This window comes from Equus asinus, chromosome 5 (genome assembly GCF_041296235.1).
Source record: "Equus asinus isolate D_3611 breed Donkey chromosome 5, EquAss-T2T_v2, whole genome shotgun sequence".
Lineage (NCBI taxonomy): Eukaryota > Metazoa > Chordata > Mammalia > Perissodactyla > Equidae > Equus > Equus asinus.
Window position 1 is genome coordinate 41,653,373 of NC_091794.1, and position 27,959 is coordinate 41,681,331.

Below are 27,959 nucleotides of genomic sequence, written 5' to 3' on the forward strand. Positions count from 1 at the left end.
ATTTTTGTTTTTTTCACATAAATATCCAGAAGTGGAATTGCTAGATCACATAGTAGTTCTATTTTTAATTTTTTGAGGAAGCTCTGTAATGTTCTCCATAGTGGCTACACCAATTTCATTCCTCCCAACAGTGCACAAGGGTTCTCTTTCTCCATATCCTCCCAACACTTATCTCTCTTCTTTTTGATAACAGCCATTCTAACAGGGGTGAGGTGATATCTCAGTGTGGTTTTGATTTGCATTTCTCTGATGATTAGTGATGTTGAGCATCTTTTCATGTACCTGTTGTCTATCTCTGTGTGTTTGGAAAAATGTCTATTCGGATCCTCTGCCCGTTTTTTAATTGAATTGTTTGTTTTTCTGCTTTTGAGTTGTATGAGTTCTTTATATATTTTTGACATTAACCCTTTATCAAATATGTGATTTGCAAATATTCTGTCCCATTCAGCAGGTTGCCTTCTCATTTTGTTGATGTTTTCCTTTGCTGTACAGAAGCTTTTTAGTTTGCTGTAGTTCCCACTTATTTATTTTTGCTTTTCTTGTCTTTGCTTTTGGTGTCAAATCCAAAATACCATCACCAAGACCAATATCAAGGAGCTTACCACCTATATTTTCTTGCAGGAATTTTATGGTTTCAGGTCTTATATTCAAGTCCCTAATCCATTTTGAGTTAATTTTTTGTGTATGGTGTTAAGATAGTGGTCCAGTTTCATTCTTTTGCTTGTGGCTGTCCAGTTTTCCCAACACTGTTAGTTGAAGATACTGTCCTTTCCCCATTGTGTATTCTTGGCTTCTTTGTTGTAGGTTAATTGACCATATGTGCATAGGTTTATTTCTTGGCTCTCTGTTCTGTTCCATTGATCTATGTGTCTGTTTTTATGCCAATGCCATACTGTTTTGAATACTATAGCTTTGTAATATAGTTTGAAATCAGAGAGCATGATGCCTCCAGCTTTCTTCTTCTCTCAAGGTTGCCTTGACTATTTAGGGTCTTTTGTGATTCCTTAGAAATTTTAGGATTTCTCTATTTCTGTGAAAAATGCCATTGGGATTTTGATAGCGGTTGCATTGAATCTGTAGATTGCTTTGAGCAGTATGGATATTTAGACAATAGTAAGTCTTCCAAACCATGAACATGGAATATCTTTCCATTTATTTGTGTCATCTTCAATTTCTTTCATCAATGTCGTATAGTTTTCAGCATACAGGTCTTTCACCTACTTGGTTAAATTTTTTCCTAGGTGTTTTATTCTTTTTGATGGGATTGTAAATGGGATTCTTTTCTTAATTTCTCTTTCTCATAGTTCTTTCTTAGTGTATAGAAACACAACAGATTTCTATATGTTGATTTTGTATCCTGGAACTTTACTGAATTCATTTATTAGTTCTAACAGTTTTTTGGTGGAGTCTTTAGGGTTTTCTATATATATAATATCATGTCATCTGCAAATAGTGATAGTTTTACTCCTTCCTTTCTAATTTAGATGCCTTTTGTTTATTTATTTTTTGAGGAAGATTAGCCCTGAGCTAACATCTGCTGCCAATCCTCCTCTTTTTGCTGAGGAAGACTGGCTCTGAGCTAACATCCATGCCAATCTTCCTCTACTTTATATGTGGGACGCTTGGCTTGCCAAGCAGTGCCATGTCTGCACCCAGGATCCGAACCAGTGAACCCCAGGCTGCCAAAATGGAATGTGCAAACTTAACCGCTGTGCCACCAGGCCGGCCCCTAGATGTCTTTTATTTATTTTTCTTGCCTAATTGCTCTGGCTAGGGCTTCCAATACTATGTTGAATCAAAATGGTGAGAGTGGGCATCCTTGTCTTGTTCTTGATCTTGGAGGAAAAGCTTTCAACTTTTCACCATTGAGTGTGATGTTAGCTGTGGGCTTGTAACGTGTGGCCTTTATTATGATGAGGTACGTTCCTCATATACCCACTTTGTTGAGAGTTTTTATCATAAATGGATGTTGAATTTTGTCAGCTCCTTTTTCTGCATATGTCAAGATGATCATATGATTTTTATCTTCATTTTTTTAAAAAGATTGGCCCTGAGCTAACATCTGTCACCAATCTGTTTTTTTCTTCTTCTTCTCCCCAAAGCCCCCCAGTACGTAGTTGTATATTCTAGTTGTAGGTCCTTCTAGTTCTGCTTTGTGGGACGCTGCCTCAGCATGGCTAGATGAGTGGTGCTAGGTTTGTGCCCAGGATCTGAACCAGCAAAACCCTGGGCAACAAAGCAGAGCACGTGAACTTAATCACTCAGCCACAGGGCCGGCCTCTGTCTTTCATTTTATTAATGTGGTGTGTCATCTTGATTGATTTGCAAATGTTCAACCATCCTTGCATTCCGTGGAATAAATCCTACTTGATCAGGATATATGATCCTTTTAATGTGTTGTTGAATTTGGCTTGCTGACATTTTATTGAGGATTTTTTCCATCTATGTTCATCAGGGATATTGCCCTGTAATTTTCTTTCTTTGCAGTGTCCTTGTCTGGAATGGTTGGCCAAGCACACGGTCACATGCCCATCTCATTTAATCCTCATTGCAACCCTGTGAAGTAGATGGTGTTACTTATTTTATAGTTCAGGAACCTGAGCCTCAGTGAGAGTAATAACTTGCCAAGCTAACATAAGTACTAAGTGGTAGACCCAGGAGTCAGACTAGGCATATTTTGTGGGTAGAGCCTGTGCTCTAGCACCACTGCGGCAACCGCCTCCCAGCTGTGTTTGCTGACATCCTGCTCTGCAGCCTGTGAGTCTGAGTCTGGTTGCCATTCCCTGAACGTTCGTTGCTCTTTCCTACTTCATTGCCTTTTTTCAGATTGTTTCCCTTGCCTGGAGTTAGACTGCCTCTGTTCCAATTTTGTTCCTGGGACTCCTGTTCACTGAGACCCAGTCCTCTGAAAAGCCTCACCAGAGTCCTCCGCTTGGATTTATTCTCTTTCTTTTATTGGAAGGCAGAGTGGCATGGTGGAAGGTGCATGGACTCCACCTTTTAATTGTTTTGTGGCCATGGGCAAGTTTTTAAATTTTTTTGATGCTCAATATCTTTGCTCTAAAGTGAGAATACCAGTGTCTACTATATAGATTTGTGGAGAGGATTAACTGAAATGAGGTGTAAAAGAATTAGCCCAACCCAGTAAGTGGCAGTTCCTTACTCATACAGACTTTGGACTTTTGTTACAGGGTGACCACAGCCTGTGCACATTTGCCTCTGTTCTTGTACTTGGATGGAAAATTCTATGTCTTAATCATCTTCATATCTCACCAGCATCCCAAGCACGATGTCATGGGCCCAGGTGCTCACTGAATCATCTCCCATGGTTTCAAGTTACCACATGCGTGTAAAATACCATGGATTTTTTTTTCTCAGTGTAATCATGTCATGCTATATTTAAAGACCCTCCCTACTTCTTTCCTTTCCTTCCCTCTCATTTCCAGAAACATAATCTAGCGATATATTTACCTAACTGTGGTATAAACATGTGACATAATAGAAATAGGTGCTATTTGGTGCAATATATGGTTTATTTTGAATTCAAAAAACAGAAATAGCGAAAACATAGATTTTTTGTAATTGTTACTTGTTGGATTTGGACTGAGAAATGTCATTTTTCTTTTTCACAAAGATGTTACTATCAGATCTTGTATTTCTTATGGTGGACAATATGGAATTCAGCCTTTAATTGGGACTAATTCATTTATCTTCAGTTTTATAATAGATAACAGTATTCATAAGAGTAAGAAGTTCTCAATGTGAATAGAATCATTGCATGTTGTAAATTTGTCAGTAACTGCTGCTAAGATATTTGTGGAATTCTTATATTCCAACATGTTTTAATTTTTACTACTGATTTGCACAATAGTTCATTAATTTCCACTTGTATTTAAAAATTATATTATTAATATTAAAGTAAGCCCTATGAGGGCAGGAATTTTTTGCTGGTCCACTGCTATATCCATGGTGCCTAGAATAGTGCCCGACACGTAGTGTTCATCAGATGTTTTATCAAATGACTGAATCAAGAAAGATGACCTAAACAATGGTATTTCATTTTCATAAAGCTTAAAATCGGAGAATCTTTTTTTAGAATTTAGTCTTCAACGCCACCATTTTTGGAACACAGCTCAGGCCATCACTGTCATTTCTGGAGATTCTTTTCATTGTAGGAAACTGGGCTAAATTATTCCTTGCCAAATGAGGTTTCTAAACCCACAATTTGACTAAGAATGAGAGGATCAAATCATATGTTTGTGCAACTACTTATGAACACCCTTACACAAAAATATTCTGTTTATAAATAGGTTGAAAGGGCAGCCAAAAAGATCCTGTATTCCATCCAGTCTTTGCTGCAGGCAGAGGCACGGATTTCTCCCTGGCTGACCGGAACAGGTTGTCCATTTGTGACATTTGTCCGACAAATATTGTGTGCCTCCTCTTTGCACAGGAGTATGCTAAGTGCAGTAGGGAGAAAACAAAGCTGAAGAGGAGACCACCCTAACCTTTGAGGGGACAAAAAGCTATTTTAAGTCTAGTAGGAAGAATTCTTTGCTATTCTGATTTTCCCATATGTATGAGTCCTCTAAATTTGTTAACTTGGTTTTAAACATTTTGTTGCTTATTAAATATGTTCTCTGCTTACCTTTAATTATTTTGTTATATTGATTTCTGTTTCACTAGCTTCCTTTTGATAGTCAGTTTGTATAAAAATTTGAGGTCTCTTTGAAAGGTTACTCTATAATGCTTAGGCATAAACGCCTGCTTTCATGAGGGGAATTTGCTGTCAATATAAAAATATGGATGCCACTCAGTATAAATTGTTACCTGTTAGATAAAACTTTATTTTCCTGAGATAGCATATCTTTTTCTCATATTGGATCAAAAATATTTTATTTATAATAGCATCTGTATACAGTGTATTTGCAAAGCATTTGAAGGAGTGTTATGCGTTTTTTAAATGTTTCTGAGATGACTGAAGTATACTGAAAATGTTCTTTTCCCCTCAACTTCTGGATGCCAGAACAAACAGAAGGGAACTCAGAACTCTTGCTTTCTTCTGAAGCTTAGTAACAAATATAACTGAATACTATGGGCTTATTACATCAACCTAGTTCATTTTTACTCAGGGGATACAATTTTTTAAAAAGAACTTTAAATGATAAACCAAAGGTATATTCGTATAATGGAATAGAATTGAGAGTTCATAAATAAAGCTGTATATCTGTGGTCACCTGATTTTCAACAAGGGTAGCAAGACCACTCAATAGAAAAAGAACAGTCTGTTCAACAAATGGTGCTGGAACAACTGGATATCCACATGCAGAAGAATAAGTTTGGACTCCTACCTCACACCATATACAAAAATTAACTCAAAATGGGGCAGCTTCAAGTATAAAATTCGTAGAAGTAAACATAGTTGTTAATCTTTGTGACCTTGGATTAGGCAGCAGTTAAATATGACACTAAAACAGAAGCAACAAAAGAAAAAAAGAATTGGATTTCATCAAAATTAAAAACTTACGTGTCAAATGATGCCATAAAGAAAATGGAAAGGTAATCTGCAGAATGAGAGAAAATATTTGCAAATCATGCATCTGTTAAGGGTATAGTATCCAAAATATAATTTAAAAAACTTGTACAACTCAACAATGAGAAAAAGAATCCAATTTAAAAATTGGAGAAGGATTTGAATAAACATTTCTCTGAAGAAGATATACAAATGGCCAAAAAGTACATGAAAAGTTCAGCATCACTAATCACTAGGGCAATGCAGATCAAAACCACTGTGAGATACCTCTTTTCACCCACTAAGATGGCTATAATAATTAAAAACAAAAAAATGAAAATAGCAGTGTTGGTGAGGATGTGGAGAAATTAGAAAGCTCATACATTGCTGGTGGGAATGTAAAATGGTGCAGCTTCTGTGAAAAACAATTTGACAGCTTTTTAAAAAGTTAAACATAGAGTTACTACATCACCTACCAATTCCACTCCTAGGTATATACCCCAGAGAATTGAAAACGTGTACACAAAAACTTGTACGTGAATATTCACAGCATCATGATTCATAAAGGCCAAAATGTGGAAATAAATGTCCATCAGTTGATGAATGAGTAAACAAAATGGGGTATATCCGTTCAATGAAATATTGGCCATAAAAAGAGATGAAATACTGGTACATGTCACAACATGGATGAACCTCGAAAACATTATGCTAAGTGAAAGAAGCCAGACACAAAGGTCATATATTTTATGATCCTGTTTATATGAAATGTCCAGAATAGGCAAATTCATAGAAATAGAAAGTAAATTAGTGATTGCCAGGGAACAGAAGAAGAGGCATTTGGAAGGTATGGGGTTTCTTTTTGGGGGGTGTTGCAAATGTTCTAGAATTAGATAGTGGTGATGATTGCACAACATTGTGAATATGCTAATCACTGAATTATGCACATTAAAATGATTAAAATGGTTAATTTTATGTTATGGGAATTTTATCTCACAAATTTTTTAAAATAAAAGAGTTTGTTGGGGGCTGGCCTAGTCGCGTTGTGGTTAAGTTCGCACACTCTGCTTCAGTGGCCTGAGGTTCACAGGTTTGAATCCTGGGTGGGGACCTGCTACTGCTCAAACCACACTGTGGTGGCATCCCACATAAAATAAAGGAAGATTGGCACAGATGTTAGCTCAGAGACAATCTTCCTCAAGCAAAAGGAGGAAGATTGGCAACAGATGTTAGCTTAGGGCCAATCTTCACACACACAAAATAAATGAGTATGTGGTACAGTGAAAAGTATATTTGCAAATCTACATTTTCAATACAAATATTGTATTTGATCATATCTAGAGGTTTCCATGTCTAATTGTATTATAATCATCTTTCTTTACTTCAGGATGCCAGGAAAGCATGTAATGATGCAACGCTTATTCAGGTAAATTTCTTTTTTCTTTAATTCATTTTAGTAATTCATGTGAAACAGCTTGAAACTGATTCAGATTCTTTTTATTAGTATTCAATTGAAAAAAGGCCTCTATTTAAAAACACTTTGTAATTTGATGCTCTACAACTGCTTTTTAAAGCATACTTGTTAAGATAGAAGTCTGGAAAAATAAACACTGTAAAAATATGTAGATTCATATAGTATATGTTTCTTTTTGGGTAGCTTCTGATTCTTTTTGATATGTCCTGATTAAGCTTTTATTTTTCTGATGTAAACTCTTATGAAGGTTTCATTAGTTTAATATTAGTCATTTCTATTAAGGAAATGTGTGCTGTACAAATATAAAACTGGCTTTCTTATAACACAGTTAAAATTACAAATGTTTTACCCTTTCATCATCTACTATTAGATTTTCATTTGTGGCTAGGTTTTTACTAAAGTTGAGGGGTATGTCTGTTCTTTTTAGTTCCTGGTCTACAGAAGATATTCTCACTGGAAGGGATCCAAATAGGATCATTTAAAATTAATCATACTTTTTCTTGAACAATATATTGATCCTATAATAACTCTGTGGAATTATTTATATTACTTTCAGTCATTATAAATTTGTTTCACACCTGCTTTTGTGCCTATTGTTGCTAACTTACATTATTTTCTGAGCTATGCACGAGGTAAAGAGTAACATTCCTGTCGCTTTCTAAAGATCACATCAAATATGGATTCCGTGGGTCGAATACAAATGCGAACGAGACGTACGCTGAGGGGTCACCTAGCCAAAATCTACGCTATGCACTGGGGATATGATTCAAGGTTTGTACCTGCCATTTTCAAACTATCAGCAGAATTATTTTCATTAAGAATCATCATTTGTGTTTTCTCTTTGTAAAAACAAACTGTATTTATGAAGTGTTTGCAGAAAATGTATTCAATTTGAACACTTTGCTTTCACTAAAAATATCCATTGCCCCTTTAAAAGTTTAAAAACCTTTAATATGGGAAATAAATTTACTTCTCAAAAATACCCTTTATCAAAGTGATCCAGGAAAACTGTTTAGAATTTTTTTTCTTTGCAGTGGGGTATTATGCTTTTTTTTAATTGCCAAAAACAGTTTAATTGGATATTAACCTTGAAATTTCAGTTAATAAGCGAGTATTTGTTAAATATTGCTGTGTACAAGATACTGGATGGTGCTATAATTGTGATCTAAATTCACAAAGGATGGAATTACATAAAACAAAGACATTTTCATTGAATACATCTTTTATTCCCCTAACCCAACATTATTAAGTGTGTGTAGGCATGAGTACACACACACAGACACACACACACACACACACACACACACGGCTGCCATGTGGCTTGCAGTTGCATGGTTGGTCATCACGATTTACTTTGTTCATAGGGTACGGTACCGTCTGGTGCTTCTCCCAGAGTATCTGGCAATAGCGGGTCAGCCTGCTGTCATAGTGATTGACTTGTTCCTTTGATTTGGTTAATCTTATTAGGAACAATCCCAACTAAGAAATTATTTCTTTTTTTTCCTGTTTTTTTTTCTCCCCAAATCCCCCCAGTACGTAGTTGTATATTTTAGTTGTGGGTCCATCAAGTTGTGGCATGTGGGACTCTGCCTTAGCGTGGCCTAGTGAGTAGTGCGATATCCACACCCAGGATCCGAACCCTGGGCTGCCAAAGCGGAGCGTGCGAACTTAACCACGTGGCTATGGGGCCGCCCCGAAATTATTTTTTAATAGAAGTTGCACATTTATTCTCTGCTTCCAGGAGAAACTAAAAATGTTCCTACTTTTTGGTAATGCCTGGCACATCTCAATGTAAATGGGACAATTGAGTACTGTAATACAGAACACGTGCCTGTTAGGAGGGGATAAATAAAATTATATAATTGACAACTGACGTCGAGCTAAGGCAAATGTTTTATTCTTTTTCTTAAAGGAAAAGAATTTTTATCTTAAGATAAGAAATAATCTGCCCATTGATACAGCAAACTTTTAATTCAAACTACAATCACTAGAAACAATGTTAGTGGTTCTTACTTTCCTTAAAATTTTCTCAAGACTGTTAATCTTCCTAGAAGAACAAAAGTGGCAGCAAAGGACCTTTCTCATGCCGTCTTCCTACCCGTTCTGATTATCAGCTCCTTACTGAACGTTCTTCTCAACTCAGTGCTGATGATACCAAGTAATTTTTAAAGAATTTACTTTAGGTTCCATCCTATACCCTACTGTTAGATCTTCACTTTCATAAAAACAGCCCTTGCTACATAAGGACCTGATAATGTTACTCACCCATAGGGGAGCCTGCTGGGTGGCTGGGTGATGGGGCAGGAAGGTGGGGTTTTTTGCTGTATATCCTTTTGTATCTTTTGAATTTTATACCATAGTGAAAAATAAAATTCCAAAACAAAAGATTCTGTGACTGATAACTACTTAGTCCAGAGTTCATATTTAGCCTGGTAAACAAAGCTTTCTGCGTTTTAAGCCCAGTGTACTTTTCTCAACTGTTTTTCCCATTTCTCACAAACTCTCTACGACTGGAGAATTCACAATGCCTGAAACACCCACTGTTTTTTCCACATTTTGTCATTGAACATACTTATCCTCGTAGAATACAGACTTCTCTATCTTTAGCTCTCAAAAATTCCGTTTTTCAAGCTGTGTTCTCTTTTACAAGACTGCTGGATTAACTCAACTGTTACTTGTCTGTCCCTCTTACTTTCCTATGGCATTTATTTTATACCACTCCTCTGACAGTTTCGCTTACTTGATTTATTAAAAATATGTGTAAGTAACTCGACCAGATGGCCAAGGCCTCAAGGGCAGGCAGTACATCCTGCATTGTACACGTAACACTGCCTTGCATTCACAGCTCTCAATTGATATTTTTAGGTTGAATAAAATATAGTTGTTAGGCTTATATGTACTCTATTGTCATTAAATTTAAGTCAGTGAATACTAAACCAGTCAGCCAATATCTGCCAGAATCTTGAATAAGAACTAGAATGTTGTCACCATGAAAAAGTTGAATCATAACCAGAGACATTTTTAGTGAAATGCTGAAATTTTGTTAAATTGTATGTTATGTTGAAAATTTTTGGCATGCAGAATAAATTTTTTTAAAGTTGGGAGAGTATTTTCTGGTATCAAGTTTTTAATTAGATTTTCTTTTTCTTTCTGAACTGTTGTACGTTAATGAATGCATAACTAATTTGTACTACTTTTTTTCTCCAAGTGTCAAATTACTTTTGTGTTTGTTCCTCCAGGCTACTAGTCAGTGCTTCCCAAGATGGAAAATTAATTATTTGGGATAGCTATACAACAAATAAGGTAGAATTTCTTAATCATTCTCTTCAATAACCTTTTATTTGGTTTGCTGTCCAATTCTTTCCCTCAGCTCTGTTAGTTTATGAAGTGAGCAATAACTTAAGCCTGGTTGAGATTTTAAAGCTAGCTGAGACAGATTTGTAATATCACAGTTGGTCTGTATTAATTGGCATTAAGCGTGTGTCTTTCCACTATATTTTCCTAAAACAAAAAAAAATTTGCATTTTAGAAGTAGCATTTTAGATTAAGTGAGAGCACAGTAGTCATCACGCAGTGTGTTGATTCTCTCCAGGGACCTTTTAGCCTCGCTATTCACATACACCTTAAGTTTTGCCACCTGACCTGCAGATGATCACTGTGGGGTAACAAGGCACCTGACAGTGGTGTGAGTAGATCAGTGCAAACTGTTACCATTGTTTGAATTTGAACTCAGAGTATGTGCCCTGTTAGTAGAAGGAGGTGCTCTCTCTCCATGGAGAAACTGATTTAATTGACTCTAGTACTTGTATTGTTCAGTGTTATGTTGGAGGAAATTCCTCTTTTGAGTGCTACTACAAAAACAGAATTTTACTAAATTCTTTTTTTTTTTGAGGAAGATTAGCCCTGAGCTAACATATACCACCAATCCTCCTCTTTTTGCTGAGGAAGATTGGCCCTGAGCTAACATCCACTCCCATCTTCCTCTATTTTATATGTGGGATACCTGCCACAGCATGGCTTGACAAGTAGTCCATAGGTCTGCCCCTGGGATCTGAACCAGCGAACCCCGGGCTGCCAAAGCAGAGCACGTGAACTTAACTGCTGTGCCACCAGGCCAGCCCCTAAATTCTTTATCTTTAACATTTTCCACTTAATATTTCGAATGGCTATATCAGCATTGAAACGTCCTGTGTCCTTGCTTCTCTTAAAAGAATAATTTCTGAAGAGAGCACTTTAAATCCAAATGATTTGATAATAATACAGAAAAAATAATAGACATTTTAGTGTGCATTAGTATTTTTTTTCATTGTTCACTTTCTCAAACCATTACATTCTTTATTTTATTTGGCTTGTTTTCTTAGATGCATTTGCTTTTTAGTAATATTTGCTTCATTGTAAATAGATTTGAAAACTTAGTGACTGTTTTTGTAACCTTTCCTTAGTAATAGTTTTGTGCATTGTATTTGTTTGCAGATGCATGCTATTCCTTTGCGATCCTCCTGGGTGATGACCTGCGCCTATGCTCCCTCTGGCAATTACGTTGCTTGCGGAGGGCTGGACAACATCTGCTCCATATATAACTTAAAAACCAGAGAGGGAAATGTGAGAGTGAGCCGAGAGTTACCAGGTCACACAGGTGAGCCTCACTAAATACTATCCTTTCCCACCAAACCTGACTTCTGAAGAATGAGCTGATCAAGGAGAACGAGTGATGAATTGTACTCAGCTGGCAAATGGATGAGTGTTAACCAAGTGAGAGTAGAAATGACTATGAATCAGGGAAACATTAACTTTTTATAATTATATAAATAATGACTATAATTCTGTTTTTGTTTAGAAAATATTATTTTTGCAAAGATGACAAATTTATTGCAAAAAATTCAAATGGTAATGAAAAATACAAAAAGAAAGCAAATAGAATTTTCTATATACTCTGTAACCATGTAACGATTATGGGATTTTGGCATCTGCTATACTATGTAATTGAAAGTATGTATTAAGATGCCTTTATGAAGTATTTTCCCTGTGTGATAGTGCACTGCTCTCTTTGCCAGTGTGTGCACCGTGGGTCACTAGGATAATATTTGGTTAGCGGTGTTAATTAGGAATTTATTTTCAGGTTTCTGCCTCTCTGCCTCTTGGAATCCTTGGCAGTTACTATTTGACCGTGCCTTTTACAAAAATCTCTATAATGGCATTTTCCTTCCATTTCCATATTTCCAACCATAGTCAGATGCCACCTTTTTCATGAAGCCTTCACTGAATTTGTTCTTCTGATTTCTCACAGTACTTTTAAAGTATTTCTCCAAGGTACTTGCCCCCTTCTGCCCTAGATTATAGATACGTGCATAAAGGAGTGTCTCTCTCAGGTAATTGTAGTAGATGGAAGAGACTGCGTCTTACTCCTTTGTAACTTTGAGTGCCCAACACGGTATCATTGACCTAGTAGATACCTAAGGGAGAGTTTATTATTCATAAAATTTAGCTGTAGACAGCATAGAGTTTGAAGTAATTAAAAGTAGAACTATAGAGTTTACTAACACACTTGTCCAGGTATTATATTTTAAAAATATGTATTATATATATTTATAGTGTGTATATATATATATATATATGAAATATATGTTTCATGTGATAATTGAGTTATTCAGTCAATGAGAACCTAAAATTTGTCACTCTCTGTGCTGTAGGCTACTTGTCCTGCTGCCGTTTTTTAGATGACAGCCAAATTGTTACAAGTTCAGGAGATACAACTTGGTAAGTTTACCCCAGAAGAACACTAATTTTGGGGATGAGGGTGGGTGTAGGAACTAACGTAAGAAGAGATACTAGTCATTAATGATTTTTATGTATTTTTGATTATAGTGCTTTATGGGACATCGAAACTGCCCAGCAGACCACCATGTTCACTGGGCATTCTGGAGATGTGATGAGTCTTTCCCTGAGTCCCGACATGAGGACTTTTGTTTCTGGTGCTTGTGACGCCTCTTCCAAGTTATGGGATATTCGAGATGGAATGTGTAGACAGTCTTTCACTGGACACGTGTCGGATATTAATGCTGTCAGTGTAAGTGAATAGCATTTCTAAGGAAAACTTATTGTGCGTGTAAAGTTTTGAACGCCACAGCATGATTTTAACAACAAATTGCCTTCAAGGATTCTTATAAATAATGTGCTCTTATAATGTTGAATCCCCATATAATAAGGGTTGATTTAAAAAAATGGAAAAGTTTTAATCCGTTGGCCAAGGTCTTTATTTGCAGGTGAACTATAAGTTTTATTTCCAACTTTAGAGGGATGGATCACCTTGAGCAGGCAGACAGGTCATGCGTGTCCACAACAGTGGTTCAGAGGAGAACAAGGTCCCGTGTCTCTGGGGTCACAGGGAACAACCCAAAGAGAAAACAGTCAGGAAGACAAAGGCAACTGTTGAATGTAGAGAGTGTAGCTTTTGAATTCAGCCAAACCTGGTATCGAATCTTAGTTCTGCTGAGAACCGGCTGAGACCAGGCGGCTCCTTAACTTCTGTGAGCCTCAGCTTCCTCGGTTTTAAAATAGGGGTAATACTACCTACAGCAAAGAATGGTGTGGAGACTAAAGGAAACTGCATATTGGATGCTCAGGAAATGATATAAATTATTTATAAGCTATTTCATGTTTTTAAAAAACCCCAAACAGGTAACCACAAATGGATTAAGCCAGATAATAAGTACTCAGTGTACAGGAGGATGAACCAGTCATATGTGTTTATAAATTAGGGTAAAGCTAAAAAGGCATTTTGAATGACAATCAAAATGATGACTATCAAGTGGTCAGAATTGAGGGGAGGGATGTTAAGAGGAGATGGGATACTGCTTGACTTAGGGAATTGTCCTATGTAGAGCAGATGCCTGGCTGTATGGATATGTCTAACATTTCCAAAAGTTCTGTAATTGCTAAACACTATGTGCATAAAACACTCTAATTTTGCAGGAAGATGTTTTGTGGGAGAAAATTGGTTTTTATTTATCATGCACATATTGAAAGCCATTTTTATGTGATTTTGTAGAGGACATTTGTCACCCCCCATACCCTATTAGGCCAAGCTGGTTAGAATATTAGAATTTTAGAGCAGGCAAACCCAGTCCTCTCCATCTCTCATCCTACCAGCTTCGTCAGGTTGACGATATCCTCTTCTAGTCCTAATTTGCTAAGATTTTATCAGGAGTGAATGTCAACGTTTATCAAATGCTTTCTCTTGAACTGTTGAGACGATCATATGGTTTTTCTTTTTCTGTCTGATCAATGGTGAATTTACATTGATTGATTTTCAAATCTTAACCCAGCCCTGCATTTCTGGGACAAACCTCACTTGGTTATGATGCGTAATCCTTTTTATATATTAGTGGGTTTGATTTGCTGAAATTTTGTTAAGAAGGCTTACATCCATGTTCCTAAAAATTACTGTTCTCTTTTTCATTTTTTGAAATTTTTTTTTTTTTTATTTTGTTATCAGATTGTGCTGGCCTCATAGGAGGAATTGGGAAGCGTTCTCTCCTCCTTAGTTTTCTGGAACAGTTTGTGTAGAATTGATATTGTTTCTTCCATAAATGTTGGGTTGAATTTGCCTGTGAAAGCTCTCTGAACAAGGAGTTTTCTTTGTGAGAAGAGATTTAACTACAAACTCAATGTCTTGTTAAATACAGACCTATTTAGATTATCCATTTCTTCTTGCCTGAGCTCTGGGTAAGTTGTGTCTTTCAAGGAATTGATCTATATCATCTGTTTTGTCAAATTTGTTGGCTTAAAGTTGTTCATAATATTCCTTTCTTATTCTTTTGGTTTCTGTAGGATATCTCATTCATAATGTTGGTAATTTGGCTCTTAGTTTTTTCCTGATTAGTCTAGTGTTGTGGGTTGAATGGTATGCCTCCAAACTGAAATCCTAACCCCAGTACGTCAGAATGTGACCTCATTTGAAAACCGGGCTGTTGCAGATGTGGTTCATTGAATCATACTGGATTGGGGGCCCTTAATCCAATGTGATTGGAGTCCTTCGAAAAAGGGGAAATTTAGAGACAGACAAGCATAGAGAGAAAACAATGTGAAGAGACACAGGGAAACAATCTTCATCTACAAGCCAAGGAGAGGGGCCTCACAGACCCTTCCCTCCCAGCCTGCAGACACCACGATCGCAGACTTCTAGCCTCCAGAACTGTGAAACAATACGTTTTTGTTGTTTGAGTCACTCAATTTGTGGTCCTTTATCACGGGAGCCCTAGCAAACTAATAGATTTGGCTAGAGGTTAATCACTTTTATTTATCTTCTCAAAGAACCATCTTTTGGTTCCAATGATTTTCTCTATTTTTTCTGTTTTCTGTTCCATTGATTTTCACTCTGATCTTTATTATTCTCTGCTGCTTGAGTTTCATTTCCTTTCCTATTTCTAGTTTCTTAACGTAGAAGCTGACACCATTGATTTGAAACTTTTTTCTTTTCTAATATTGGAACTAAAAGTTATAAATTTCCTCCTAAGCACTGCTTTTAGCTACCTTCCACAAATTTTTGTGTGTTGTGTTTTCATTTTCATTTAGTTCAAAATTCTTTGTAATTTTCCTTTTGGTCTCTTTAACCCATGAGCTATTTAGAAGTATGTTATAGTTTCCAAATATTTGGAGATTTTCTAGATATCTTTATTTTTCTTAAATTTTAAGTTAATTTCATTATGGTCAAAGATTATACTTTGTAGGATTTATATGATTTGAATCCTTCTAAATTTCTTGAGACTTGTTTTATGGTCCAGAATACGGTCTGTCTTGGTCAGTGTTCCATATGCATTTGAGAAGAGTCTGTATTCTGCTGTGGTTGGGTGGAGAGTTGTTATACATTCAGTTAGGACGATTTCGTTGATTGTGTTATTCGGGTCTTCTGTATCCTTACTGATTTTTGTCTGTTCTTTCTATTCATTATTGAGAGAGGGGTGTTGGTGTCTCTAATTGTGTATTTGTTCATTTTTTCTTGCAGTCTATTAGTTTTTGCTTCATGTATTTCAAAGCATAAACCTTTAGAATTGTTATGACCTCTCGATGACTTGGTTCCTTTATCATTATGAAATTTATTTTTTTTTATCCCTGGTAATATTATTTGCTCTGAAATCTCTTTCTGATATTAATAGAACTACCCCAGCTTTCTTTCAATTTGTGTTAGCATGGGCAAATCCTGTTCCTTGCTTTTCTTTTCCCGTTTGTGTCTTTATCTTCAAAGTGACTTTCTTATAGGTGGCAGTGGGGCCTTGCTTTCTTTCAGTCTGATTTCTGCCTTTTACTGTTTACACCAATTGCATTTTATGTGATTATTGTGTTGACAAGATTAGATTTACATCCACCATCTTGCTCTTTTTTATTTTTCCCATCTATTCTTTGCTCTCTTTTCCTGTTTTCTGCCTTCTTTTGAGTTAATTTTTTTTTAAATTATGAATCCCTTTTATTTCATTTCTTGCTTATTAGCAATAACTTTTAGTGGTTGCTGTAGAGTTTGTAATATACATCCTTAGTTTGTGGCAGTCTACTTTCAAGTGATATTATACCACTTTACATATGGATAAGAACCTTTAAGCTGTTTACTTCTATTTCTCCCCTCTCAGCCTTTGTGCCACTTTTGTCATACATTTTACTTTTTTTTTTTTTTTTTTTTTTTTTGCTGAGGAAGATTAGCCCCAAGCTGACATCTATTGCCAATCTTCCTCTTTTTTTGCTTGAGAAAGATTAGCCCTGAGCTAACATCTATGCCAGTCTTCCTCTATTTTATATGTGGGTCACCACCACAGCATGGCTGACAAGTGGTGTAGGTCGTCACCTGGGATCTGAACCCACAAACCCAGGCCACTGAAGTGGAGTGCACTGAACTTAACCACCAGGCCACAGGGCTGGCCTCATGCATTTTACTTTTATACGTTTTAAACCCCACAATACATTGATATTATTTTTGCTTTCAATAGTTGATTATCTTTTACAGATATTTAAATAAAAAAAATTTATGTTCACATAGTTACCATTTTCTGTGTTCCTCATTCTTTTGTGCATAGATTCAGATATCCTTCTGCTTGAAGGGCTTCCTTTAACATTTCTCATAGTACAGGTCTGCTAAAGATAAAGTCCTTCAGCTTTTGTATGTCTAAAAAATTTTTATTTTGCCTCCATATTTGAAAGATGTTTTCACTGGTTGAGTTTTTTTCTTTTTCTTTTGATACCGTAAAGATGTTACTCCACTGTCTTCCGTTCCTGTTGTTACTGATGAGGAGGAACGTGCTGTCATCCTTATATTTGGTCTCTCCACACAGTGTGACCTTTGTTTTCCTCTGGCTGCTTTTAATATTTTCTCTTTACTACTGTTTTTAAGCAACTTGATTATGATGTATCTTTGTATGGTTTTCTTCATATTTGTGTTTGCATCTGTGGGTTTTAGTTTTCATCATTGGGAAATTTTTCAGTCATTATCGTTCAAATATTTTTTTATCTCCTCTTCTCTCCTTTGGGGACTCCAAGTACACATTAAGCCGCTTGAAGTGTTCCTGTAGCTCACTAATGCTCTGTTCACTGTATTTTTCAGTCTTTTCTCTCTGTATTTCATTTAGATAGATTCTATTGCTATGTCTTCAAGCTCACTACTCTTTTCTACTGCAGTGTCTAATCTGCCATTAAACTCATACGGTATACTATTTATCTCAGACATTGCTATGTCCTTGTCTATTAATTCTATTGTCTGTGACATTTGCTGGGTTTGTTTCAACTGATTGATTTTCTTCCTGATTATGGGTCATATTTTCTTTCTTGCATGTCTGATTTTCATTAGATTCCAGACATTGCGAATTTTACCTTCTTGGGTGCCAGATAATTTTGTATTCTTATAAATATTACTTGGCTTTGTTCTGGGGCAATTGTTAAGTTACTTAGAAACAGTTTGGTCCTTTCAGGTATTGCATTTAAGTTTTGTAAGGTGGGACCACCACTTTGTGCATGCCTAAGTTTGCCCCACTGGTAAAGAAAAACCCTTACGATCTCTCTTCCCAATGAATTATGAGGTTTTCCCTCTTGCTGGTGGGAACAGGCATTATTCTTGGCCCTGTGTAGCATCAAAGTTTGTTTCCTTTAGCCCTTTTGGGTGTTTCTCTCCCTGCTTGAGTAGTTTCCTACCACCCCTGTGCTGATCAGTACTCAGCTGAACACTTGAGGGGCCCCTCATCATATCTCCTCAGTTTTCTCTCTGTCAGGGATTGTCCTCGCTGGTGCTCTGGCCTGTAAACTCCAGCTGCCTTGGGCTCCTTGGATTCCCAGCTCTGTCTCCTCAACTGAGGGATGTCAATGGGCTTCCTCTGGGTTCTTCTTCCTGCACCATGACCTGTAAACTTTCTCCAGGTAGTAAGATGGGGCAGTTGTAGGGCTTACCTCATTTGTTTCTTGTCTCTTGGGGACCACTCTCCTTTGTTGACCAATACCCAATGTCTTTAGAACTATGTTTCATATATTTTGTCCATTTTATTTTCAGTTTTTTAGCATGAGGGTAAACGTGATCACTGTTACTCCATTTTGGCTGAAAACAGAAGTATAGCCAAGAAGCAATTTTAAAAAATAAAATTATCTTAGCTCAAGAAAGAAACCTATTTGAAGATTTTAGGGGCTTATCAAGTACTTAAATGTAATTTTAAAAGACCAATACAGACATAGCCTCTTGAGTTTAAAATATCAAAAGATAAGGACAAAAATTTCTAGAAATATTCAAGGTGAAAAAGTAGATTACCTCGATACAAAAGATAAAAAAATCGGCTGCCCTCACACTTTTCCATGATAAACAATGCTGGAGGCTTCTGAATAATATCTGCTGAGTATTAAGGGAGAAATATTGTGACCTGGGAATTTTAAGTATCAGAGGTCATATTTAATGATGCGTGAAAAAAATTAGAGTAAATATAACACAGGATAGGAGATTAAGACCAAGTACAGTCACTTAAAGCAATATATAATAATGCAAATGGTAGCCACTATTAAAAGATAGAGAATAAATTGAACTATATGTTGTTTACAAGAAACACACCTAAAACAAAATGGCCCAGGAAGGCTAAAAGTAAAAATGAAAGAGCATGCAAACCATAAACTAAAGGAAATCTGTAGTAACAGTACTATATTTCTATTAGACAAAGCAAAATTGAAACAAAAACTATAGGAAGATGAGAAAATTTTTATATTAATAAGAGGTACAATCTATTTAGCAATGCAAGGAGAAATGAACCCAAAACACCATTGTAGAGACTTTAAAACACAACTGTGAGATACTGATATCTTAAGTAGACAAGAAATGAGATACTGAGGATTTGAATAATGTCATTTAATAATGTTGACTGAATAAGACATATTGCACTTTGCACCATACACATGTCCTTAAACATTTGTAAAGACTGATGACATAGTAGGCCACTAAAGAAATAATAAATAAATCTGAGACATAGCTCAGAACATCAAAATAAGAACAATACGCACTTTGAGAGGAAGGAGATGGTAATTAGAAAAGCAGAAATACAGAGTAAAGCTGAAGCCTCTCCTCGAGCCAGCAGGGTCCCCATGATCTCGCCTGGAGTCCGTCCACAATCCTTTAGCTGCAATTCTGAAATCCACAAAGTTCTGAAAATCATTTATTCCCCTAAATTTAGTGCAGACTTATTTTGTGGCAGAACTACTGGGAACAAGAGGCCTATTACAGTCTTTCTTTATCCCACTTAGTATGACTCTTTGTTTCACTGAAGAAATATTATTGTGTTTGATTACAGGGTGCTACCCCAGCCCCAGCGGAGTTTGACTTAATACACAATATATTACCTTTCTAAATTCTGAAAAACAGCTGTCCTAAGGGGCTCATAAAAGCCAACAGGGGACCGTGGACCTGTGATTGCCCTGTTACTCATCCTGACTCCCTCTCCCCTGTGAGCTTGCCTCCACTCACTCTGTGTGGCCACGCTGGCCTCCTAGCTGTCCCTGGCACATGTCCTCCTCAGGGGCTGTCACCCTGCCGCCCCCTCCCTCTCAAGCCCTCTCTTTCCCAGTAGCCGAGGTCACGAGGTCACGCACAGCTCATTGCTGCCCCTCCTTCACCTCTTCAGTAAATATTGGCTTCTCAGTAAAGCCTTCCCTGGACATCCTGACGTGTCACCCCCACCTCCTTTCCCTGCTTTATCATGATGTAACATACTTATTTATTTATTTGTCATGCTTGTTGTCTGCTTTATAAGAATATAAGCTCCACAGAGACGAGGATTTTTGCCAGTTTTGTTTACCCTGGTGTATCACTAGCATCTAGAAGAGTGCATGACACACAGTGGGTGCTCAATAAATATTTGTTGAATGAAAAAATATCTAGAAAATTTTATAATAGAAAACTATTAGAAAATAGAAAAATTCAAATACTCTAAGACATGGTTCCCTAACTCTCTGGTAAACTTAACCTGGAAAAAAAAGGATAAAAATCACAGATTTACCAAATTAAGAAGACTAACAGTTATGTTACAGATAAAACATGATTTTAAAAAATCGTAAGAAAATACAATGTATAACTTATGGTAGTTAATTCTAAGTCACAAATTTCCAAAATTAACTCAGTAAGTGAAAGCCTGAATAGCTTGATAATAATTGAAAAAAATTAATAAAAAAATAGTTTCAAAAAAACTTCCATGCTCACATAGTTTCATCGGCAAGTGTTTCAGACTTTGAAGGCACAGAAAACTTCTGTGCTATTGAAACTTCCTGAACACAGAAAAAGACTAAGAGTTTTTCAGTTTATTGTATCAAACAAACCAGCATAATCCTTATACCAAAACACAAGAAAAGGTATCCCTTAGAACTAGATTAAAGTATCTTAGGATAAATTATAGCAAATCAAATTCAACAATGTGTCAAAGTAAAAACACATCATTATCAAGTGAAAATGAGTTCTAGCAGTGCAAGAGTGATTTAATGTTAGATTTATTAATGAAATTTACCACATCAGTTTGTCAGTATTTCAGATGCTAAAAAGGTATCTTAAAAGGGAAACACCTATTTCTTTAAAAAAAAAAAGACAACTTGATAAATCAGTACTAGAAAACTCTTCTCTATCATTAAAAAAAAAACTTAAATGAACAACCAGCATCCCACACAAACACACGATTTTTCTTTGAATATATATTAAATGCATCAGATACATTCTAAATATACATTCCCCCCCAGTTCTGAGGGCCGTCTTAAGCTCCCAGGCAGTGAAAACCAGTTCATCGTACTGGTAAAGTGAGCATATAATATGGAATCATCCCAACCGGGAACCTTATGCATGTGAAAGAGTGTTGTTAATGATTTCATGATGGGGAAAGTCATAAATGGGGACTGTCCTGGACAAAATGGGATGTATGGTCATCCTGTCTCGTGGATGTAGAGTGCTCACATGCCCCACACACTCTGAGCCCAAAGGGGTGATCTTCTGAATTGGGTGTTTTGCACGGGGTGACCTGTACCGTACCCGAGGCTTCTCCGTCCTGTCTGTAGTAGGGAACAGGTTTAATCCACACATGCTGATAGAATGTGTGCAAATGATAGTGCTGGACTTCCTGCCGGGGAACAATGGAGAGTAAATTGCTGGATGATAGAAGGGAAGGAAGTGGTCAAAACCACGAGCCTATAAGTAGGCAGTAAGGGTTTGGTGAAGCCTTGACTTTACCAAGTGTTGTAAACTTCACTGTAGCCTGGATGACTAATGTTTGATTGGATGCTTGGTAGACAGAAAAAATTATGGCTAGAGGCTCCTTTTGCCTTTTGGGGAATTTGAAAAGAAGGAAGAGCAGTTCTTCTTGTTTGATGGGGGGAAACTGTCTCCACTGGGACCAGGCTTTAACTCTCCTGAAAGCATTAAAGTAAAGTACTTGCATTTCCAAGAACCTGTTAACCTATTCTTACTGCCCTCGTCCACCATCCCCCTGAGAAAGGGACTTCGTCACCATGAAACACACTTGGCATTCTCATTATATTAAGTAACAAGACAGTAATACCATCACCACTATTTCAATTGTTCTGAAACTTCCAGCCCGTATAGTTGGACCCAAAAGTGAAATAAGAGATGCATTAGAAAGTAGAAAAAAAATCATTATTTACATGTTTAGTTATTTAGATATCCCAAAAAAGAGTTCAGTGTATTTTCTGAATTACCGAAAATTATTTTAAAATCAATAACTTTCCTATGCCAATAATATCCTGGTAGAAAATAGAAAGGAAGAAAATCCTACTGAGAGTAGCAACAAAAATTATAAACTAGGCAAGGAATATTTAGGAAGAAACGTGCAGAATCTATCTTTATGAAGACAATCATAAAACTTTATTGGTAAACATTTTTTTTTAATTCCATGTTCTCAAATGGAAAGACTGCATATTGTAAACCAATCATTTATCCCTCAAACTAATTTTTAGTTTTACTACAAATTTTAATCAAAGCACCAAGTCGATTTTTCGGGGTTTTTTTGAGATGAGTCAGAGGAATATAGAGGAGACTCAATCAGATGTCTGAAATTCAAGTGGGAAAAAGAGGACAGACAGGTTTGAAGCAGAATAACAAGAGTGTTTTGCCATGCCAGATAATAAAATTGAATAGCAAGTTAGAATGATTAAAAAAAAAAAAAAGGCGTGAGGGGCTGCGCCATGGCCAAGTGGTTAAGTACGCGTGCTCCGCTTCGATGGCCTGGGGTTTCACCAGTTCAGATCCTGGGCGCGGACCTGGCACTGCTCATCAAGCCATGCTGAGGCGGCGTCCCACATGCCACAACCAGAAGGGTCTACAACTAGAGTACACACCTGTGTACTGGGGGGCTTTGGGGAGAAGAAGAAGGAAAAAAAAAAAAAGGAAGATTGGCAACAGATGTTAGCTCAGGTTCCAATCTTTAAAAAAAAAAAAGCATGATATAGGTACAACCAAGGACAAAAAACTGAAACTAACATTTTCGTGTCTATATGAGCTTAGTAAATTACAGATGTTGCAACAAAATCGGTAGGAAAATGATTATTTAATTAACAGCTGGGACAATTGCTTAACTATTGAGAAAATTAAGTTAGATCTTTACACGGAATGCTATATATCAAATAAATTCCAGATGGGTAAAAATTAAGGTGTGAAAAATGAAATTAGTAAAAAATAAACTAGAAGAAAATATAACTAAACATCAGTTAATATCTTGGGGAAGGACTTTATTCATAAAAACAATAAAGGAAATCTCAAAGGGAAAGATAAATTTACATAAAAATTAAAAATTGCTTTATTTTTTAAAGAGTAAACAGTATTAGAAGGCAAATGATAAACTATAAAATAATAGTTACAACAAATAAACCAAACAAATTTATATTCTTCATTTTATTTCTACAAGTCAATAAGTACTAACAGCACAGTAAAGGATAAGCAGAGGTCGTGAATCGTTGTTCACAGAGGTAATAGACAGATGGCCAGTAGATATATTGGAAAAAAGTGATTTCTTCTTTGTAAGAAGTCAGTGTTGAGCAGTGCCAGCGTCTGAGAGAAGGGATACACAAACTAATATGATTCATGATTTTCTTTGCACTAGCTTAACTTCATAACCTCGCCTGACTGGAATGATTTGTGTTCTTTTATAAAATTTTTCCTATTTATTTTTCCTAATGGGATTTTCGAACATTTCTTTCAGAGTACACATATATAAAATTCTATAAGTAGCAATATTTAAAGTTTTTTTTAAAGATGGGCACCTGAGCTAACAACAACTGTTACCAATCTTCTTTTAATTTTTTTTTTCTCCTTCTCCCCAAAGCCCCCCAGTACATAGTTGTATATTCTAGCTCTGAGTGCCTCTGGTTGTGGCATGTGGGACGCTGCCTCAGTGTGGCCTGATGAGCAGTGCCATGTCCATGCCGAGGATCCGAATCGGTGAGACCCTGGGCCGCCGAAGCAGAATGCGTAACCGTAACCACTCAGCCACGGGCCGGCCCTTGGTTTAAGTGTTTAAATAAGACATATGGAGGACCAGAGCCAACATTTATTGAATACTTGCTGTGTGCTGAACAATGGGCTCGCTGTGTACTTTGCCTGTTATTTCATTCAATCCTCACCGACACTCTAAAACTGAAACTAAGGCCCAAAGTGTTTAAGAATCTTGAGTGCCCAATATCACTCGCCTGGTAAGAAGCCAAGTTGGAATTTGAATCTGGATTTGTCTTACCCCAGAGTTTGTTATCATTCTGCCTCACCTGATTTTTGTGTACTTCCATGGAATAAATGTTTGTTGCTTTTCTTTCTAGTTTTTCCCAAATGGCTATGCCTTTGCCACCGGCTCTGATGATGCCACTTGCCGGCTCTTCGACCTTCGTGCAGACCAAGAGTTGTTACTGTATTCCCATGACAACATCATCTGTGGAATCACTTCCGTAGCCTTCTCAAAAAGTGGGCGCCTCCTGTTAGCTGGTTATGACGACTTTAATTGTAACGTATGGGACACGCTAAAAGGAGATCGTGCAGGTTAGTAAACATGTCCCCAGTGGGCTTTGATTTTCTCCAGAAACATGCAGAGGTTCCCGTCAGTTGTTCTCGAGGCTGCCTGGCCACCCTGGAGCTGTGGGGAAGGGCACCCTAGCAGTTCTCATTCATGGTCATTGTTGCCCTTTGAGAAGAGTTACAGCCCATCAACCATACTTACAGTTCTGTTTTCTGACGAGTAATGTCTAGTTCTATAATATTTTCTTGTTTGGTAGGTTTCGATATAAAGATGAACAGTGAATATATCTGTTGAGGGTTTCGCTTTTACATCCTTCCTCCCACCACGGCCACATCCTTCCCATTTTTCACTTTTTCCCATGTAGTAAGTTTTTTTTTAGAACATCAGTCAGTGTTTTCATAATTATGACTTTTTAAACAATATTTACTGCTGAGCAATGAGGTATATATACTCTGGCTTCTTTTGCTGTGGAGCTTTTTTGTATATTCTCTAGGGTTAAATTAATTTTTCAGTTTATATGCTTAATTTTGATGTACTTCTAGTTAATCTTCAGTCTTTTTGCCAGTTTTGATGTCTTGGAGTGGATCCATTTCCATCCATTGTGCTGGACATTCAGTGCATCTTTTCAATCTGGAAACTTACACCCTGTAGTACTGGGAAGTTTTTAAGGCACTCGTTTCATGAATAAAATCTTTTGTTTGTCTGAGGTTATTAATGAAAGCCTTTTTTTGAAGTTTTCTTTTTTTAAAGTTTTTTTAAGTTTATTTTTTTTAAGGTATACTTCTTTTGGTGAGGAAGATTGGCCCTGAACTAACATCTGGTGCCAATCTTCCTCGTTTTTTTTTCCCCCTCCTCTAAGCCCCAGTAAATAGTTGTATATCCTAGTTGTATGTTGTTCTAGTTTGTATATGTGGGATGCCTCCACAGCATGACTTGAGTGGTGCATAGGTCCACACCCAGGATCTGAACCGGCGAACCCCAGGCCACCGAAGTGGAGTGCACGAACCCAACCACTGTGCCACTGGGCCAGCCCCTGAAGTCTTCTTCTTCAAGCATAATCTTTGTGTTTTCCAGGTTGCTTTTTTCCCCTTATTTATTTTTTTAGTCCCCTGTCCTTATTTTTAAAATATTTCTGGGGGCCGGCCCAGTGGCACAGCAGTTAAGTTCACACATTCTGCTTAGGCCGCCTGGGGTTCCCTGGTTTGGATCCCGGGTGCAGACATGGCACCGCTTGGCAAGCCATGCTGTGGTAGGCGTCCCACATATAAAGTAGAGGAAGATGGGCACGGACGTTAGCTCAGGGCCAGTCTTCCTCAGCAAAAAGAGGAGCATTGGCAGCAGTTAGCTCAGGGCTAATCTTCCTCAAAAAAAAAAAAAATTTCCTTAAAAGTCTGGTGATTCTTAGCTTCTTATTCTTACTTAAGAGTGAGGCAGTAAGACTGTTTGAAAGCCCTCTGCACATGGTGAGGCGTGTTGACTGAAGGCCTTGCTGAAGGATGATCTGGTCAGGCTTTCATCTGGGGACCTCTGATATACCTTACAGCATTTTTTCCCCTCAGGCTAGCTGTGTTCTCAGAGATGGATTTTCGACTTTTCTACCTGGAATGTATAAGCTGGCTGCTAGTTTGGGGGCTGATTTCAGGAGGAAAGCTGAGGGGGAAAACAGCAAGTAAACTTTCTGTATTCTCCATTTTCAGCGCATTTCACCAATCTCAACTCTGCCTATTTTCTTCTAGTTAAGAGACCCTCATTTACTCTCTCTAGCAAGTAAGTCTCTCGTCTTCTGCCCTGGTGCAGGACCATCAGTCACCTGCCTCTGCTGAGTGGAGGAGGCCACCTGGGGAGTCTGGCTGTTCCTGACCACTTTTGACTGCAGTCTCTGTTTACCCCATCTTTGCCCCTACCTGGTTCCAGAGATACCTGTATCTCTGTATCCACTAGTCTCTGACCCTTTCGGAGGTTCTGCAGTGTAATTTTGTTTCTTGTTACCACCGTCCAGCTTACAAAATTTCATTGCCATTATCTGCTCTCATGTCTTCACCATCCTTGAGGGTTTATGTCCTTACCCTTTAAGCTCCTTTACAGTTGTTAAAGTTTTTGAGGGAGGAGAGGCAGTATCAACATTCCCAGGAATAATCTTCTACAACCTCTCTTAAGAGACTGCAGTCAAGTTCACAGTTTTGCATTTTGCAAGTAGATTTTCGGAGGTATTTTGTCGTCCAAAGCCAATTACTTTTTTAAGGGATTAAAAAGGTACCTGGATGGAATCAATTAGTTCCATAACAAAATAAAAATATGTCTGTTTTCCATATTTTTTAACATAGGGGTGAGTTTTAGTTTTGCTTTGCTTACAACTGTTTGGTTTCAAGTTGGCTCAATTGGATGCTTTCCCCTTAAAACTGAATCCTGACTCATGAATCGCTCATTGATTCTCCTTTCCAGTGTAACTTGCAGTATTTAACCACAAGGTTCCTTTTTTGTTATTTGAACCATACTGGTAAATTTGCCCACTGCCAAACGTTGCCCTACTTGGAGGTACTATGGAGAATATGAAGAGTTAGACAAGATGACTTTTGTTCCTGAGATCAGGGGAAAATGATACACTTAATTATATAGGGAGATAATGCAAACTCAAACACAGTATATTAAAGAAGAAATTCCTATTGAGAATTTGACATACTCTTTTTTCTGCTTTTAAAGATTTTATTTTTTTCCTTTTTCTCCCCAAAGCCCCCCCGGTACATAGTTGTATATTCTTCGTTGTGGGTTCTTCTAGTTGTGGCATGTGGGACACTGCCTCAGCGTGGTTTGATGAGCAGTGCCATGTCCGCGCCCAGGATTCGAACCAACGAAACACTGGGCTGCCTGCAGCGGAGCGCGCGAACTTAACCACTCGGCCACAGGGCCAGCCCCGAGAATTTGACATATTCTAATTTTTCTTTTAAATCTTTACATTTCTCATTTTCCTCTCAAATGTTTGGGAGTATTCAATCCTGTGTGGTGATCAGAATATCAAATGAGTTTAATATACAAAAGAAACAAAAATCTAGATGAGTTTGATGGTTTCAGAAAGTTATAACCAAAATATTCCAGTGTTTGGTGGTTAACAGAAGAAAGTAAATTATGTTGGTATTTTTTGGAAGTGGTGATATAAGGTGACTTCATTCTTACTGTTTTTTTTTGTTCTTGTGGTAAAAGGCTACTTCATTGAACTTCATTTAAAATTTGTTTTTGTTGAAAATGGCATAGCTCAGTGACAAAGTTTGGAGCATCATGAACTATAGAGATGTAGAATGAAAGTCTACATCTATTTTCCTAGATATAAGAAAGCATAATTGCAAAATCATGTTTCAAAAATGAAAAACACAGTTTGATGCACGTCAGAAATTCATGTAATATGAAGAATTGTCTTTTACATAATGTGTCCAGCTTGTCCCTGGCACTCAGTCGAACCTGTCAGCTACTCTTCTAG

At 37.1% G+C, this 27,959-nt stretch overlaps 1 protein-coding gene across 5 annotated transcripts in view; it reads left to right on the top strand.

The window, feature by feature from the left end:
• GNB4 (G protein subunit beta 4) overlaps positions 1 to 27,959 on the top strand; it is a 66,729-nt gene that overhangs the window by 34,172 nt on the left and 4,598 nt on the right. For all 5 annotated transcript variants that reach the window (XM_044771121.2, XM_044771117.2, XM_070509382.1 and 2 more), the window contains 7 exons: positions 6,897 to 6,935; positions 7,648 to 7,754; positions 10,223 to 10,286; positions 11,457 to 11,619; positions 12,674 to 12,740; positions 12,849 to 13,050; positions 24,294 to 24,510. In XM_044771121.2, coding sequence (XP_044627056.1) covers positions 6,897 to 6,935; positions 7,648 to 7,754; positions 10,223 to 10,286; positions 11,457 to 11,619; positions 12,674 to 12,740; positions 12,849 to 13,050; positions 24,294 to 24,510 — 859 coding nt within the window. The remainder of the gene's footprint in view (positions 1 to 6,896; positions 6,936 to 7,647; positions 7,755 to 10,222; positions 10,287 to 11,456; positions 11,620 to 12,673; positions 12,741 to 12,848; positions 13,051 to 24,293; positions 24,511 to 27,959) is intronic.